A 15,337-nucleotide genomic window follows, 5' to 3' on the forward strand; every position below is an offset into this window, starting at 1 on the left:
TTGGTGCCAGGTGGGCCACCCTGGGAAGAGCATTTCCATAGTTTGGGAGCGATTACAAAAATAATAGTCCAATTCTCTTGTCCCCACCCCCTGGACCTCCCTTGGAGGTGGCACACCAAGAAAGGCCTCAAATGGTGAGCTCAGCATCCTTGTTCATATGGGGAAAGACATCCCTGTAAGTATTGGGTCCCAAGGCTTTGAAGGTCAAAAACAGCACTTTGAATTGGGCCTGAGAATCTTGTTGAGCTTTACTGCAAGGATTCCTGTTTCCTCCTTGGATAAGGTCTGGTTAGACTGATAATACGAAGGAGTGACGACTTACGGTATTTTTAACCTTTTCAGGAAAAGTTGTTATCTGTACAGTGGTACCTCAGGTTAAGTACTTAATTTGTTCCGGAGGTCCGTTCTTAACCTGAAACTGTTCTTAAGCTGAAGCACCACGTTAGCTAATGGGGCCTCCTTCTGCTGCCACGCCGCCGGACCATGAGTTGTGTTCTCATCCTGAAGCAAAGTTCTTAACCTGAGGTACTATTTCTGGGTTAGCGGAGTCTGTAACCTGAGGTACCACTGTATTCATTTTTGTCAGGGCATGACTGAACCCCCCACCCCATCCTGGCTTCAGCACAATGGGGGGGCATTTGGGGAAGAGGGCTGCAAATAGTTTTTGCTCCACATACTAGCTGTAGGTTTTATTTTCCTTACTGCTATATGTCACTGATGCAAGCATGCGTAAGTTTACTATAAAATCAATTAAGCACAAAATGCAATCAATTAAACACAGTGTGTTGTTCCTGTGAAATACTTTCTATAGGACCACAGGTTTTTTTAAAGTTCACCAGCCACTGCTAATGTACCTAATAGCAGATAATATTGCTAGAATAATAACTGAATTGTAACCTTTTGCAAATAAGTGGTTGATTGTAAAGGGAAGAAAATTGCTCAGAGTCAAAGAGACAAAAGGGCAAATAACGGAAGTATATTATCGAAGGTTGCAGAATAAGTCAGAGCCAGGAATAGGGACTCTGGTTTCTGAGTCACAGTTCTCTGTGCTGACTCCTAACCACTGAAACCAGATCTAATCCCACTGGGACGTCTCTGTTTATGCTGTATGCATTACAGCCGAGGTAAAAAAGAAGGCCTGAATTCAACATTGAACCAAGAAAGGGGTGTTTTATTCTGCAGCAAATAGTCCTAGAATGATTATAAATGATACCTGGAAGGTAGCTTCTGAAGCAGGCAACATCAGAATTGTGCTGAGGGGGTCCTAATGGCAAGAATCTAACCTGTACAGCTTATTTCATGTGTATTCTTGCAAAAAGTGGAACCTACAGGGTGGAATTCAACATAGTGCTAAGGGAAATGTTCCGTCAGCAGATGGATTTGTATTTGCAGAATAGGATTTCCCCACCTGTCCTTCATGCCCCCTAAATCTGATCTAGGGGATCCTACAACCCTCTGAAGATTTTGGGAGGATGTGAGGTGCACATGGGGGAGGGGAATGGGAAAGTCTGTTGCAGAAATCCTTGCACTGGTGGGAAGCCATAGAAGAATGCTAGCCATTAATCCAGACTTGCTATGCATCCAGACAAAAATCTTGTCATTCTTGTTCATTGCCTCATAACTAATATTGACATATTTTCCATGCATGTGTTTCTTCCTTTACATTCTCTTCCTCCACAACCCATGTTAATTTCTATTTTTGCAGCATTTTATAGTAACTAACAAAACATGCTAGAGATACCCTCTCTGCATGGGGGGCAGGGAGTCCCATCAAATAAATTGTTCAGAAAGCAGGTCTCCAAAATCCATGGAAAATATATCAATAACAATATCTGATGGCAAACCCATTCAAGAAAAGGGGGATATGCGGAATATATTATCATCCCTTACCCAACAGCAGTAAATTGCTTCATTAAAGCCTGACCCTTACCCAGTGAGTGTTAGGATAAATGGTTTGACCTTTTGTAGAAAACAATTGATCAGAATTGGAATTCTCAACTAATAGCCTATATCTTCCTACCGAAAAGTAGCAACAATAGATTTAAGTATCCTCCACTGACTCAGAATCCTTGGGGAGAGATCCACTAAAAGCTATACAGCTGATTGATTTATTGTTAAACTTGATTTTTACCATTGATGTGTATTGAAACACTTTCGTTAACATCATAGAACTGCATGAAAACTTAATCTAAAAGCCTTTTTAGATCTAGTTTGGTTTCTGTCTTTCATAACCGTAAAGATGTCAACCATTCTTCACTGTAATAAACCAGCTGCTAGCCCTCCACACCTTCAGGTACCCCATTAACGATCAGATTCTTGTGAGGAATTAACATGGTTGGTCCCTCACGTGCCTCAATATATTTAATGATGTATCCTGAAAAAAAGGGAGACAGCCTGGATGTATCCATATCTATAAAAATGAAGCTAAAGAATCAATACAAACATTTAATGCTCCCTTGCCACACTGCAAACCATTATAAGTCTATTTTCTTTCTCTTCCCCGCTTCTCCCTTTATTTTTACCTGAATATATCTTTGCTCAGTGTATTTTTAAATTGTCTTAAGAGGCTTCTCCTTTCATTTTTCCTCCATTGCTAATGTATTGTTCTGAAGGGATGCCAGCACCTGCCTTTAAAGAATAATGCTTTCTCATATTGATTTATCATTTCAGCCAAGAAGTAATATTTAGTTTGGTATTTGCAAAGAAATGGGATTCTTATCTTGAAGCCGTCAGAACAGTAAAAACCTAAGCAGGGTATTTGCCCGTTTGTCAAAGGCTTTCTGCAATCCATGTTAGATTTAGATCTTATGGAGACTGCATTACTAAAATAAAGAAACAGAAAAGGCTTTGTTGCATTATTGAACCCATGGCTTTTTCGGAAAGGTGATATAATTCCCTTGAGAACACGAGCAATTTATAGAAGCCTAAGAATATACTCTGGCCCTGGTGTATATGCCACATTCCCAGCTTTGATCTTGTTCTGCCATTAACATGCGGAACTGCTGTTGAAAATTTGGAAGGTGGAGCTACACGTTCCATGTCATTCTATGGTGTGTGTTTTTGCCGGAGTTTCTTCTTGCGGCTGTTGCGAAATGCAGCTGTTGAAGATACAGTTTGATGAGGGAAGCTGTCATAGGATGAGAGCTGCCATTTCCCCCACAAAATAATCACTGCCATCCTTCTGATTTTACCTCTAGTCAGGGGAAAGCGGCAGTTCCTCATTGTTCCTTTTCTCCACCCCACAGTTTGAGATCTATTTTGAGTGGGGGAAAGCCATTGGAAAAATAGGAAACCCCTCTCCTCTAGAATTCATCTTCCCCTTCAAATTACTGTTGCAGTGTCAAATTAAGAATCATGGGAACTACATTGGACACATCATTGTTCTGTACTCACAATGAGCCACTTTGCATGTAATGCTAAGCTAAACCATGGCTTAGCATGAGCCTGTGAGCTGCTGGAATGGAGATCATGGCTGCTGTGCTCCTTCCCCAGTCCTCTTGTTATGCTACCCAGGACTAGGCCATGGTTTGGTGTAGCATGTCGTTTGAACCTGAGCTCCTGGTTTGTCTTGCTCAAGACAAATCAGGAGCTGTAACCAAGGATTACTCACCCTTCTCAATGAACCATGCCTACTGCTGTTTCCAATCTGGAGACAAGAGTGTTCAGGGAACTAACATGGCACTGGTTCTACATATCCTGTTTGGCTTCTCCAAACCTCTTAATTTCTTTGCAGGAACAACTTTCCTTGAGTAATACACCCCCAGGCACTCCCTAGTTACATTTTGCTCTGTTTTAGTCCTCAGATTTTGTTTCATCCCTGTTGCCCTTGCTTCAGATGCTACTCTAAGCTCCAGGGTTTGAAATGGGAATGAAATTTCAACTAAATCCTGTTCCTCGTGAATCCCGTAATCAGTAAATACCCTTTAGCATACATTTATGGAAAGGAAAGGGAAACTTGGAGCAGTGTTAGGTTTTCATACCTTAACTCACAGAGAAACATCAACCAACATTTATAAAAACATAGACGTCTGTGCTTCTTGCCAAAGTTTCTCCAGAAAGAAGCTACTTTAAAATGTCACGGTATCTTACAGTTCCTTGTGTCTGAAAGCGACTTCTGGGAGGGTGGAATGTTTGTGGTCAGAAGAACCAGTCAGACTCTTAATGGGTGGGAGGTTTCTCTTAATTGAGTTCATTAAGACTATACTGTCTCCTTTGTCTATGTATTTATAAACCCATGTTTTTCCTAGTCCGTCTTCCAAGTTTATTGCTAAATGGAACAAAACCAATTCTGTTTATAAAGGTACAGTGGTGCCTCGCAAGACGAAATTAATTCGTTCCGCAATTCTCTTCGTCTTGCGGGTTTTTCGTCTTGCGATGCACGGTTTCCCATAGGAATGCATTGAAAATCAATTAATGCGTTCCTAGGGAAACCACCTTCAGGCCAGGTCCGGGGACAGTCTGTCCCCGGACCTCTTCTGAAGGCTGGGGGGGGGGGACAAGGGCTTTTCTTCCCACCCCCAGCATTTTAAAAAACCCTGGGACAGCGGAGGACTTCTCCGCTGTGCGGGGCGATCTTAAAATGCTGGCGGGCGGCATTTTAAAATCGCTCCGGACAGCGGAGGACTTCTCCGCTGTCCGGGGCGATTTAAAAGCCCCTGGGAAGGCAGGCAGGGGGGACAAAGACTTTCGCCCCCTGCCCGCCTTCAGAAGGTGTCCCTGCCCCCCCGCCCCACTTCGGAACAGCTTTCTGAAGTGGGGCGGCGGGGCCAGGTGTCCCCGCCCCCGCGCCCCACTTCGGAACACCTTTCCAAAGTGGGGCGGCGGGGCCAGGTGTCCCTGCCCCCCCCCGCCCCACTTCGGAACAGCTTTCTGAAGTGGGGCGGCGGGGCCAGGTGTCCCCGCCCCCGCGCCCCACTTCGGAACACCTTTCCAAAGTGGGGCGGCGGGGCCAGGTGTCCCTGCCCCCCCGCCCCACTTCGGAACAGCTTTCTGAAGTGGGGCAGCGGGGCCAGGTGTCCCCGCCCCCGCGCCCCACTTCGGAACACCTTTCCGAAGTGGGGCGGCGGGGCCAGGTGGGGCAGCAGGGCGCCCAGGCCTCGCAGATCTCTCCCCCAGCAGCGGCAGCGTTGCCGCTGCTGGCGGAGACTTGCCGGCATGCCGAAGCCTGCGCGCAGCGCGCCCAGGCCTCGCAGATCTCTCCCCCAGCAGCGGCAGCGTTGCCGCTGCTGGCGGAGACTTGCCGGCATGCCCAGGCTTCGCAGATCTCTCCCCCAGCAGCGGCAGCGTTGCCGCTGCTGGCGGAGACTTGCCGGCATGCCCAGGCTTCGCAGATCTCTCCCCCAGCAGCGGCAGCGTTGCCGCTGCTGGCGGAGACTTGCCGGCATGCCGAAGCCTGCGCGCAGCGCGCCCAGGCCTCGCAGATCTCTCCCCCAGCAGCGGCAGCGTTGCCGCTGCTGGCGGAGACTTGCCGGCATGCCCAGGCTTCGCAGATCTCTCCCCCAGCAGCGGCAGCGTTGCCGCTGCTGGCGGAGACTTGCCGGCATGCCGAAGCCTGCGCGCAGCGCGCCCAGGCCTCGCAGATCTCTCCCCCAGCAGCGGCAGCGTTGCCGCTGCTGGCGGAGACTTGCCGGCATGCCGAAGCCTGCGCGCAGCGCGCCCAGGCCTCGCAGATCTCTCCCCCAGCAGCGGCAGCGTTGCCGCTGCTGGCGGAGACTTGCCGGCATGCCCAGGCTTCGCAGATCTCTCCCCCAGCAGCGGCAGCGTTGCCGCTGCTGGCGGAGACTTGCCGGCATGCCCAGGCTTCGCAGATCTCTCCCCCAGCAGCGGCAGCGTTGCCGCTGCTGGCGGAGACTTGCCGGCATGCCCAGGCTTCGCAGATCTCTCCCCCAGCAGCGGCAGCGTTGCCGCTGCTGGCGGAGACTTGCCGGCATGCCGAAGCCTGCGCGCAGCGCGCCCAGGCCTCGCAGATCTCTCCCCCAGCAGCGGCAGCGTTGCCGCTGCTGGCGGAGACTTGCCGGCATGCCCAGGCTTCGCAGATCTCTCCCCCAGCAGCGGCAGCGTTGCCGCTGCTGGCGGAGACTTGCCGGCATGCCGAAGCCTGCGCGCAGCGCGCCCAGGCCTCGCAGATCTCTCCCCCAGCAGCGGCAGCGTTGCCGCTGCTGGCGGAGACTTGCCGGCATGCCCAGGCTTCGCAGATCTCTCCCCCAGCAGCGGCAGCGTTGCCGCTGCTGGCGGAGACTTGCCGGCATGCCGAAGCCTGCGCGCAGCGCGCCCAGGCCTCCCAGATCTCTCCCCCAGCAGCGGCAGCGTTGCCGCTGCTGGCGGAGACTTGCCGGCATGCCCAGGCTTCGCAGATCTCTCCCCCAGCAGCGGCAGCGTTGCCGCTGCTGGCGGAGACTTGCCGGCATGCAGAAGCCTGCGCGCAGCGCGCCCAGGCTTCGCAGATCTCTCCCCCAGCAGCGGCAGCGTTGCCGCTGCTGGTGGAGACTTGCCGGCATGCCGAAGCCTGCGCGCAGCGCGCCCAGGCTTCGCGGATCTCTCTGCCAGCAGCGGCAGCTCTGCCGCTGCTGGCGGAGACTTGCCGGCATGCCGAAGCCTGCGCGCAGCGCGCCCAGGCTTCGCGGATCTCTCCTGCCTTCAAAAGCCGTCCGGGATAGCAGGAAGCGCTTCCCTGCTATGCCGGACTGCTTTTAAAATGCTGGCGCTGGGGAGCAAAGCCTTTTGGCCCCCGCCAGCCTTCCTGGACCTCTTCTGAAGGCCGGAGGGGGGGGGGAAAGGCTTTGCTCCCCACCGCTAGCATTTAAAAGAGGTCCCCGGAGATTTCCCTATGGGCTTTCGTCTTGCGAAGCAAGCCCATAGGGGAATTCGTCTTGCGAGGCAAATCGCGGACGAAAAAACCTTTCGTCTAGCGAGTTTTTTGTCTTGCGAGGCATTCGTCTTGCGGGGCACTACTGTACTTTTTACATAACATAAGCTGGGACCTTTCCAGAGTTAAGCAATCTTGTAAAATAAATAAATATTGTGGGCAAAATTATACATACATACATACATACATACATACATACATACATTATTATTATTATTATTATATTTTTTAAAATAGCCCTGAAGTCTGAATGTGGCACTGTAAGCTTGTGAAAAATCTTATCAGCAGACACAGAACATAATGTAAAGGTTTCTCTGCTCATTGTAGGTAGGAGTCTGCATAGATGGATTACATTTCCAGGACTCAGATAAATTATAAATTGTGGATTTTTATCCCGCTGTTACATTGGACAGAGTTAACAAATTTAGAATGGCAGTATCAAGCATATTAAATGAAGGAAACATGCAGAAATAAAGGAAGGGAACATGCAGCCTAAAGCACAGCACTCTGCAGAAATAATTCACAGCATTGGGGATCCACAAAGCTTGAACTGGTCTTGGTAGCCAACGACAATTTGTACTTACCAACATTCCTTCTCTGCTGCTGGGGGAAGTGTTCAGGTCTGTGCCATCTTGCTGAGCCTTGTGGGCAATGTGAGCCTACAACCTCCATCCTAAATACTAAGCTGGGGTTAGCAGGCTTGTCCCTGTCCTGCTGAGCCCTGGAGCCATTTGGAAACCAGTGAGACATTTATATTGCATTGTGCAGGTTCTGGAGATTGGGGGGGGGGGTGTTTTGTCAGATTTATAAAGGCATCTGCAGTAGTCAGCTGAAAAGCATGTTAGTGGACCTCCGTGCAGAGCCAAATGTAATTTTACATGACTTATCAAGAGGTGAAAAGTGTAAGGATGTTTTGGATGGTATCATGGCATCAGGTGCAAAATTTGCTCAGTATTTTGAAACTTTAAAAAAAAACAACCCACCGTGTACAAGCAGTGGCAGTATATGGGATATCATGCTAACTTGGGCTAAAATGCTGCTGAAAAGAATTGCTTTGTTTTGCCATTTGGAGATGTTCTGTTCTCCTGTGCCCAACAGCTGCTCCAGCCAGAAGCTTAGAGTTGCGACTCAGTCATTTATGGAATATTAATTCTCCATCTGTAAAAAATGGTTTTATTGGGTTTTGGTTTTTGGTAGGAAAGGTTTTAATTAGTTTTAGAATGGTTACTTTTGTTTTGTATTTTATCTCTTTTTTTATCTTGTTGAGTGCTGCTTTGATGGCTTCAGGCTGTGAAGTGGTTTATACATTTGTTAAATAAATAAATGAATGGCAAAGGAGAGGAGCAGGAATAGTGCCAGATGCAGCTGTGTTTAGTTGTGATATAATGGCGAGGCACGAAAACCTTCAGATGGCTGTGTTCCAACCTTTCACTGTAGACAAGGATCAATAGCCCAATCCATCATCCCTAGATACTGAGGCAAGGAGAAGAAATCTACTCCACTATTCAATTACCCACACATTACTGTGGATTGCACTTAACTCTCTAAATATTGGAAGTGCCTCAGGAAGCAGAGTAACCCGAGAAAGTGTTTGATTCCATAGTCCTTTCTTGGGAGAGCATGGCTGTCCATTTATTGTTTTACTCCAGTATTCACCCACCTGATGCCCTCCAGATGTTTTAGGCTGCAATTTCCATCAGCCATGGCTGAGACTGATGAGTGTTGTCATCTTAAACATCTGTAGGGCACCAGGTAGGTGAACGCTGCTTGACGTCGTAACACCTTGGCATTTACTTTGCATGTTGCTGTTGTTTTAGTCTGGTTGATGCAGATGACCTAATTAAAGGCAAAGGCAGTGTGACTTTAACGGTCAGAGTGATGAACTGGAATTTGTTAGCACTGTTCTAGCTTTGCATGAACTTGGATACAAACTAGCTGTTAGGTACAGTGGTGCCTCGCAAGACGAAATTAATTCATTCCGCGAATTTTTTTGTTTAGCGAATTTTTCGTCCTGCGAAGCACGGTTTCCCATAGTAATGCATTGAAAATCAATTAATGCGTTCCTATGGTCAAAAAAGTCCAAACAAAGCCAAATTTGGTACAACAAGAGTTTATTAAGTGCTCTTTAAAGTCACACATACTGTAAAGAGCATTTCAAAATTCAAACCCAGAATTTTTTTAAAAAAACAGCAGAGTGGCCCAATGGTCACAGAAAATCATAAAAATGCAGAAAAAAACCACAAGCTTCCAGATTCTTGCAAACCCCTTCCCAACACCAAGTCCTTGAATTCCAAACACCCCAACCCAAAATCCAAAACCCCCCAAAAAAGTTTTAAAAGCTTAACTTACCAAATGGCTGCAAAAGAAGTTTTGGAAAAGCTTCAAAAATCACCAAAGTCTTTAAAAACCTCAAAAAGGCTACTATGTACACTGCGTTCTATGAGTTGCTCCTCGAAGTCAAGTCGCAACTGTATTAACGGTGTTAAGAAAAAGGAAACAAACTTGCAAGACGTTTTCGTCTTGCAAAGCAAGCCCATAGGGAAATTCGTCTTGCGAAGCAGCTCAGAAACGGAAAACCCTTTCGTCTAGCGAGTTTTCCGTCTTGCGAGGCATTCGTCTTGCAGGGCACCACTGTATCTGTGCAAAATTCCTATGCCTGCCTGTGCAAGGTGATTGGAATTCTTGCATGGTATTTTAATGTATATTAGCTCTTTGCTGGCTGGCTGGTTTCCTTCTTCCTCTTTGCTGCTGGAAAAAGAAGTTGAGCATTGTCATGGAGTGGATGAGGAGATCTGCAGCAGCACCAGGAGTGCCAACTTGGCCCCACAACCGTGGGTGCCTGGGGCCATGGGTGCCGTGAAGCATGCATGGCCCTGGCATCAAAATTTGATGGGTGCTCAGGCACCCAGGGCCCCAGGGGATTGGCACCTATGAGCAGCACTGAGAGGGCTAGAAGGAAGCTCTCTGCAGTAGCAGCTGTCAGAGCTGATAGCTGCTGCAGTCACTCTGGGACACTGAACACTTACAGTTACAAAACCAAAGTATTTTATTAGGGAGATTTAATCATACATTAAAAACAATGTGCGTAAACAGCGCATTGTTTTGTATAGCTACTATCTCTTGAGGACTGAGATGGAAGGAAACCAGTTTTGCTGCTTTGAAGCACCAAGAATGGTGCAGAGTAGTGTTTGGTGATGCACTTGTGACTTCACAAAGCACACACACCCTTCTCCCTGGAAAAAAATGGTGCTTGGATATCTGGAGGCAAGAACATGTGGCATGAAGATGAAGGGAAGCTAGGCTTGGCAAGCTATCTGTCTAGCAGGCCCTTGTTTTTAGCTACACCTGTATGCATCTTTATAGAGACTATAGCAATAAAATAGTAACATAAAACATAGTGGAACAAAGGCTAGTGCATTCCTTGCTCAGATAGGTTTATTAAGCAGCTCATAAAAAAACAGGTTTCAAAAGTCTCTTCAACAATTTCTGAACCTAGGATGGTGTTGATTTCATGACCTCTTGCCCATAGTTTTCTGGAGCAGCCCATTTCTATCTAAGAATACACAGAGAGGACCAAGAGTGGTTTTCTGATCCCACCTCTTTTGTACAATTGTAGTAACCAGACCAGATCTGTATCCGGCCAGAGTTGGGCAAGTCATGAATGAGATAACTGCCAGGAGTCCATTCACATTTAAGGGAGCAGCCCTAACCCACCTTCTCTGGCAGTATCAGTAGGTTGGGAGGCAGGATGATCAGGCCAGATGCAGTTGCTGAAATGTCTGGGCCTGGGCTGACTCAGCCCCTCCCCACTTCTGGAGCACCTTTCTTCAGGGTCTACATCCTGTAGCTGGAAGCAGAGTGCCACACCAACAGGAGCTGCCTTATCTGGGCTCAGAGACCCCTCCACCTAATCCAGGTCCCCCACTGACTCAAGTCTGGAGTCAGTGGGTGTTGAATTACTCTGTAAACACCAAGTCCCAGGAAGGACAGACAGACTAGACAGAATATGCCTCCTAAGAGGCTCTGGTCATTGAAAAGGTGTCAGGAGTCATTTGCTGTGTGGCAGACAGGATTGTACAGAATGAATGCGATTTACATGCCCATCATCACCTGAAAGGCAAAAAAAATGTAAATTATTTTGGTAAAGTATTCCTTCTCAGTTGCTAGGAAGGGATCCTTAATCACTTGTTATAGGTGAGCAAGCCAATGGCCATTTGAAGCCCTTGCTGTAAATTTTCTGGAAAAGCTCGTGAGTCCCTTCCCTATTCTGTTTTATGCTTAATGCACTGTTAGCGCTAAGTAAGTGTTAAAGCATCTGCTTTAAAATAAAATATTAAAATAAAATATGATTGGATAGGGAAAATATGATCACTTTGTCTGCAGGAGCTGAAAACTAAAGAGCTCTATACTATAGCATGATTATCTCCTATACATTTATATGTGTTGCTTTCTCCGTACAATGTCTCCTCTCCCCCTTTTGCTTCCAGCTTTCTTTGGGAAATACCTGAATGAATATAATGGTTCCTATGTGCCTCCTGGCTGGAAGGAATGGGTTGGATTGCTCAAGAATTCTCGTTTTTACAACTACACGCTCTGTAGAAATGGAGTGAAGGAAAAGCATGGATTTGACTACTCTAGGGTAGGTCTTACTGATTTATTTTTAATTTCCCTCCCCTGGCCACAACTGTGGGAACAATACGGATGCTTTATGATTTCAGTCTAATTAAAGTATTTGTTTCATATTTGAAAGCTACTGCTGGTAATATAAACTGCAATCCATAAACCTGCTCCCTTAGACTGCACATTATCGTTTTACTTCTGGAGGGATGTATAATTTAAAATTTATTTAGTGACAGCAAGCAGTTCTTAAGCCGGTAAGCACTTCAGTATGTCCTACCAGCTGGGAAATGGATTTGATCGTAGTTTGACTCATGTTCTATTGACTGGTGTTCCCTGCTTTAATTAACACAGAGAGACATACTCTTGATCTGCTGCATGCATGTGATTAATTCTCTTTATTGCAAAATTGCTGTTTCCATGGTGGTGGTATGCAGATTTTGAGGGAGTCCTAAATCTGTCAGTAGTCCACAAACTCAGTTAGTGTTTGTCTGCAGTGTTATGAAACGGAGATCAGGTTCTGTTATTCTAATTAGAAATCTGTTGGGTGGGTGGGTTGAGGGAAGCAAATGAGTAACTTTAAAAACACCTGATTTTTAAAAATATTCCTATAGGGTTACCTTCCATTATTAACAGAAAAGGATATAGCGGAACAAAGATATTTGACACCCAGGGAAGTTTTTAACGTGTGATATTTTATTGTATTTTTGGTTTTTATGGAAGCCGCCCAGAGTGGCTGGGGAGGCCCAGCCAGATGGGCGGGGTATAAATAATAAATTATTATTATTATTATTATTATTATTATTATTATTATTATTATTATTATTATTACTTTTTACCCAGCTAGTCAGAACTAAAGCAGTTAATAAACTTGAATTTAATTCAGGGTTGTTAAAAGGTATGCTTCTGAATCTAAAATATCTGATTAAGGGCAAGGCAACTGCCTTTTAATGCATAATTCATTTCAAAGATTTTTCAGTCACATTGCAGCAGAGTGTGACAAAGAGACAGAATTTGGGATCTAGCATTTCTTGTTCCCACATTCCTTCTCACAAAGGCACAGTATATGTTTTAAATGAATTACTCATGACTATCTCTGAGCCTTGTCTTGTCCATCTGTAAAATGGAAATCCTTCCAAAAATTGTTTTCACAGCAGGTAAATAAATATGATGAGGTCTGAGTTTGAGATTAGGTGGTAGGATAGGAATGAGGCGCATTCTCAGACCAAGATGTTTTGTGCATCTAATTGGGCTTTCAACAGCTGTGTGGTTAAATTGCTGTGCATAATAACAAGAAGTATCTCTATCAGCACCATGCTTGATGTGACTAAGTGTCCAAATGTGGAACCCCTTGCTATCTTCTCCAAATTCGTCTTTTCATTAAGTGTATTTCCTACTACCAGTGCAATAACATGACTTCTGAGAGATTAGTTTAATGAACCTTCATTTTGGTAGCAGCAAGTATATTTCTGTTTCCAAAAATATCTTCCCCACTGGCACTAGAATTAGCAACCCATTGGTTGCCCTTTTTGTAATAATCTCAGATGTCTGAGTGTCAAGTGACGTGTAATCAAAATATAACGCAACATTCGTGTTCACTGACCGTCTCTGTCAAGCAAGTCTCTCCAGCATTTTATTACCATTACATTTAAGAAGACTTGTTCCATATAATACACACACACACGCGCGCACGCGTGCACACACACACACACACACACACACACAGAGATGTCTCAGATTAGTTTGATTCAATTCAGGGCTCAACAACTAACAGTAAGGCTGGCCCTCCCATTAGGCAGAGTGAGGTGGCCACCTCAGCTGGGTGCTGGGCAGGGCCAGATTTAGTTTGATGAGGCCCTAAGCTACTGAAGGTAATGGGGCCCTTTATATGTCCAGCTGTCCTTTGTCAACAACTAATTGTTGCTGTTTTTTGTGTTGAATATATGCTGTATCATAATTTATGAACCTAATAGGTATTTAAAGCCATTTGCACATAACAAAATATGTATTTTATCAAAGTAATTGTTGAACTGAAATACAATTAAGAAGTATATTAATAGTGAAATAATTATTAAGCTCTAACTTAAAATGATTTTTTATTCATAACAAACTTAATAATGCAAACACATTGGCATTTGGCAATAACAAAAGTTCATTTAGAAACACAATTTACAAAGACTCATAATTTTTTTGTGCCCCAAGAGAGTGGGGCACTAAGCTATAGCTTATACATAAATCCAGCCTTGGTGCTGGGAGTTGGGGAGCAGCAAAGTTCTGGAAGGACAGAGCTGTCTGATTCTTTTTTAGTCTTGACTCTTATAGGACGCAGGTGGCACTGTGGGTTAAACCACAGAGCGTAGGGCTTGCTGATCAGAAGGTTGGCGGTTCGAATCCCTGCAACGGGGTGAGCTTCCGTTGCTCGGGCCCAGCTCCTGCCAACCAAGCAGTTCGAAAGCACACAGTGCAAGTAGATAAATAGGTATCACTCCAGTGGGAAGGTAAACGGCGTTTCCGTGCACTGCTCTGGTTCGCCAGAAGCGGCTTAGTCATGCTGGCCACATGACCCAGAAGCTGTACGCCGGCTCCCTCGGCCAATAAAGTGAGATGAGCGCCGCAACCCCAGAGTCGTCCATGAACTGGACCTGACTCTTATAGTGGAATTGAAATGCTTTAAATGGAGGTGTGGATGTGAGTTTGGTAACATTATAGGAAATTGTAAAAAAACAAATAAAAAAACATATTTAAAAACATACCAGCCCTTTACATTTGCAATTATTACAAAAGTGAATAAATCGGAATTTCTCCTCCCACCTCTAAAATGATTGCAGTGTCCCCTCTAGGCTAGTCGATTACTTTTGATGTCATTTTGCTGATTTTTCTTCTCTTCCTCACTCTTTTCAGGATTATCTGACTGACTTGATCACCAATGACAGTATTAGCTTCTTCCGAATCTCAAAGAAGATGTATCCTCACAGGCCAGTTTTGATGGTTCTCAGCCATGCAGCTCCTCACGGTCCTGAAGACTCAGCCCCTCAGTATTCTCATCTCTTTCCCAATGCTTCTCAGCACATGTAAGGAAAAGGCAACAAAGCACCAAACCAATTATCTGCATTTCCAAGCAAAGGCATAGCATTCCTGGGAAATCATTTCTGGATCATTTGTGCTTTGGCATAAGTTTATCGCAGGTAGCAGAAATGGAACAGCTTGGCGCTTTTCAATTTATAACTTGTAGAAATCTACACAATAAGATGAACAATCCCATCATTTTCCATTTGCAATTTATGCAAATTTATTCCTTTTTGGGAAAGGCTTTGTAAAGAGAATAAAGGGGAAAGAGAGAATGGAACTTGGGTAAATAACTATGATGAGGTCTGAGTTTGAGATCAGGTGGTAGGATAGGAATGAGGCACGTACTCAGATCCTATGCACAATTACCTGGGTTCATGTGAACTCAGTGGGACTTATTTTTGAGCAGACACACATAAGATTTGTCCATCAGGTGCTTTGCCTTCACATGTTTAAGCTTTTCTCCAGAACCTTGAAAACTAGGGACATGTGGTTGCACAATATTGCACCCTTTTAGTCTAGGTTTCTTGATGCAACCCCCCATCTCTTCTCCTCTGTACCCTGCTAACACAGAAAAACCAAAATGAGTGGTGTGAAATCATATCAACCCTTTCCTTCACTTGACTTCATTGGATGCCCCTTACTGAAGGTGTGTAAGAGGGTGTGGTCAAGTTATGACCTCCTCTGAACATTTCATTTCTCTACATGTTGTACCAGGGAGAAGAGGAAGAGTAGACATGGAGTTGCCCCTTGCAGTGGCAGCCACATATCCCTCTTGTTATCTAATCT

General features: G+C 45.5%; 1 protein-coding gene across 4 annotated transcripts in view; it reads left to right on the forward strand.

Annotated features, from left to right (window-relative positions):
• Positions 1-15,337, forward strand: part of SULF2 (sulfatase 2) — a gene marked incomplete at its 3' end in the record, with an annotated part of 286,332 nt that overhangs the window by 221,434 nt on the left and 49,561 nt on the right. For all 4 annotated transcript variants that reach the window (XM_081196120.1, XM_081196122.1, XM_081196119.1 and 1 more), the window contains 2 exons: positions 11,353-11,504; positions 14,384-14,553. In XM_081196120.1, the coding sequence (XP_081052246.1) occupies positions 11,353-11,504; positions 14,384-14,553 (322 nt within the window). The remainder of the gene's footprint in view (positions 1-11,352; positions 11,505-14,383; positions 14,554-15,337) is intronic.

The sequence above is a fragment of the Podarcis bocagei genome, assembly GCF_964188305.1.
Source record: "Podarcis bocagei genome assembly, chromosome: 5".
Classification (NCBI taxonomy): domain Eukaryota; kingdom Metazoa; phylum Chordata; class Lepidosauria; order Squamata; family Lacertidae; genus Podarcis; species Podarcis bocagei.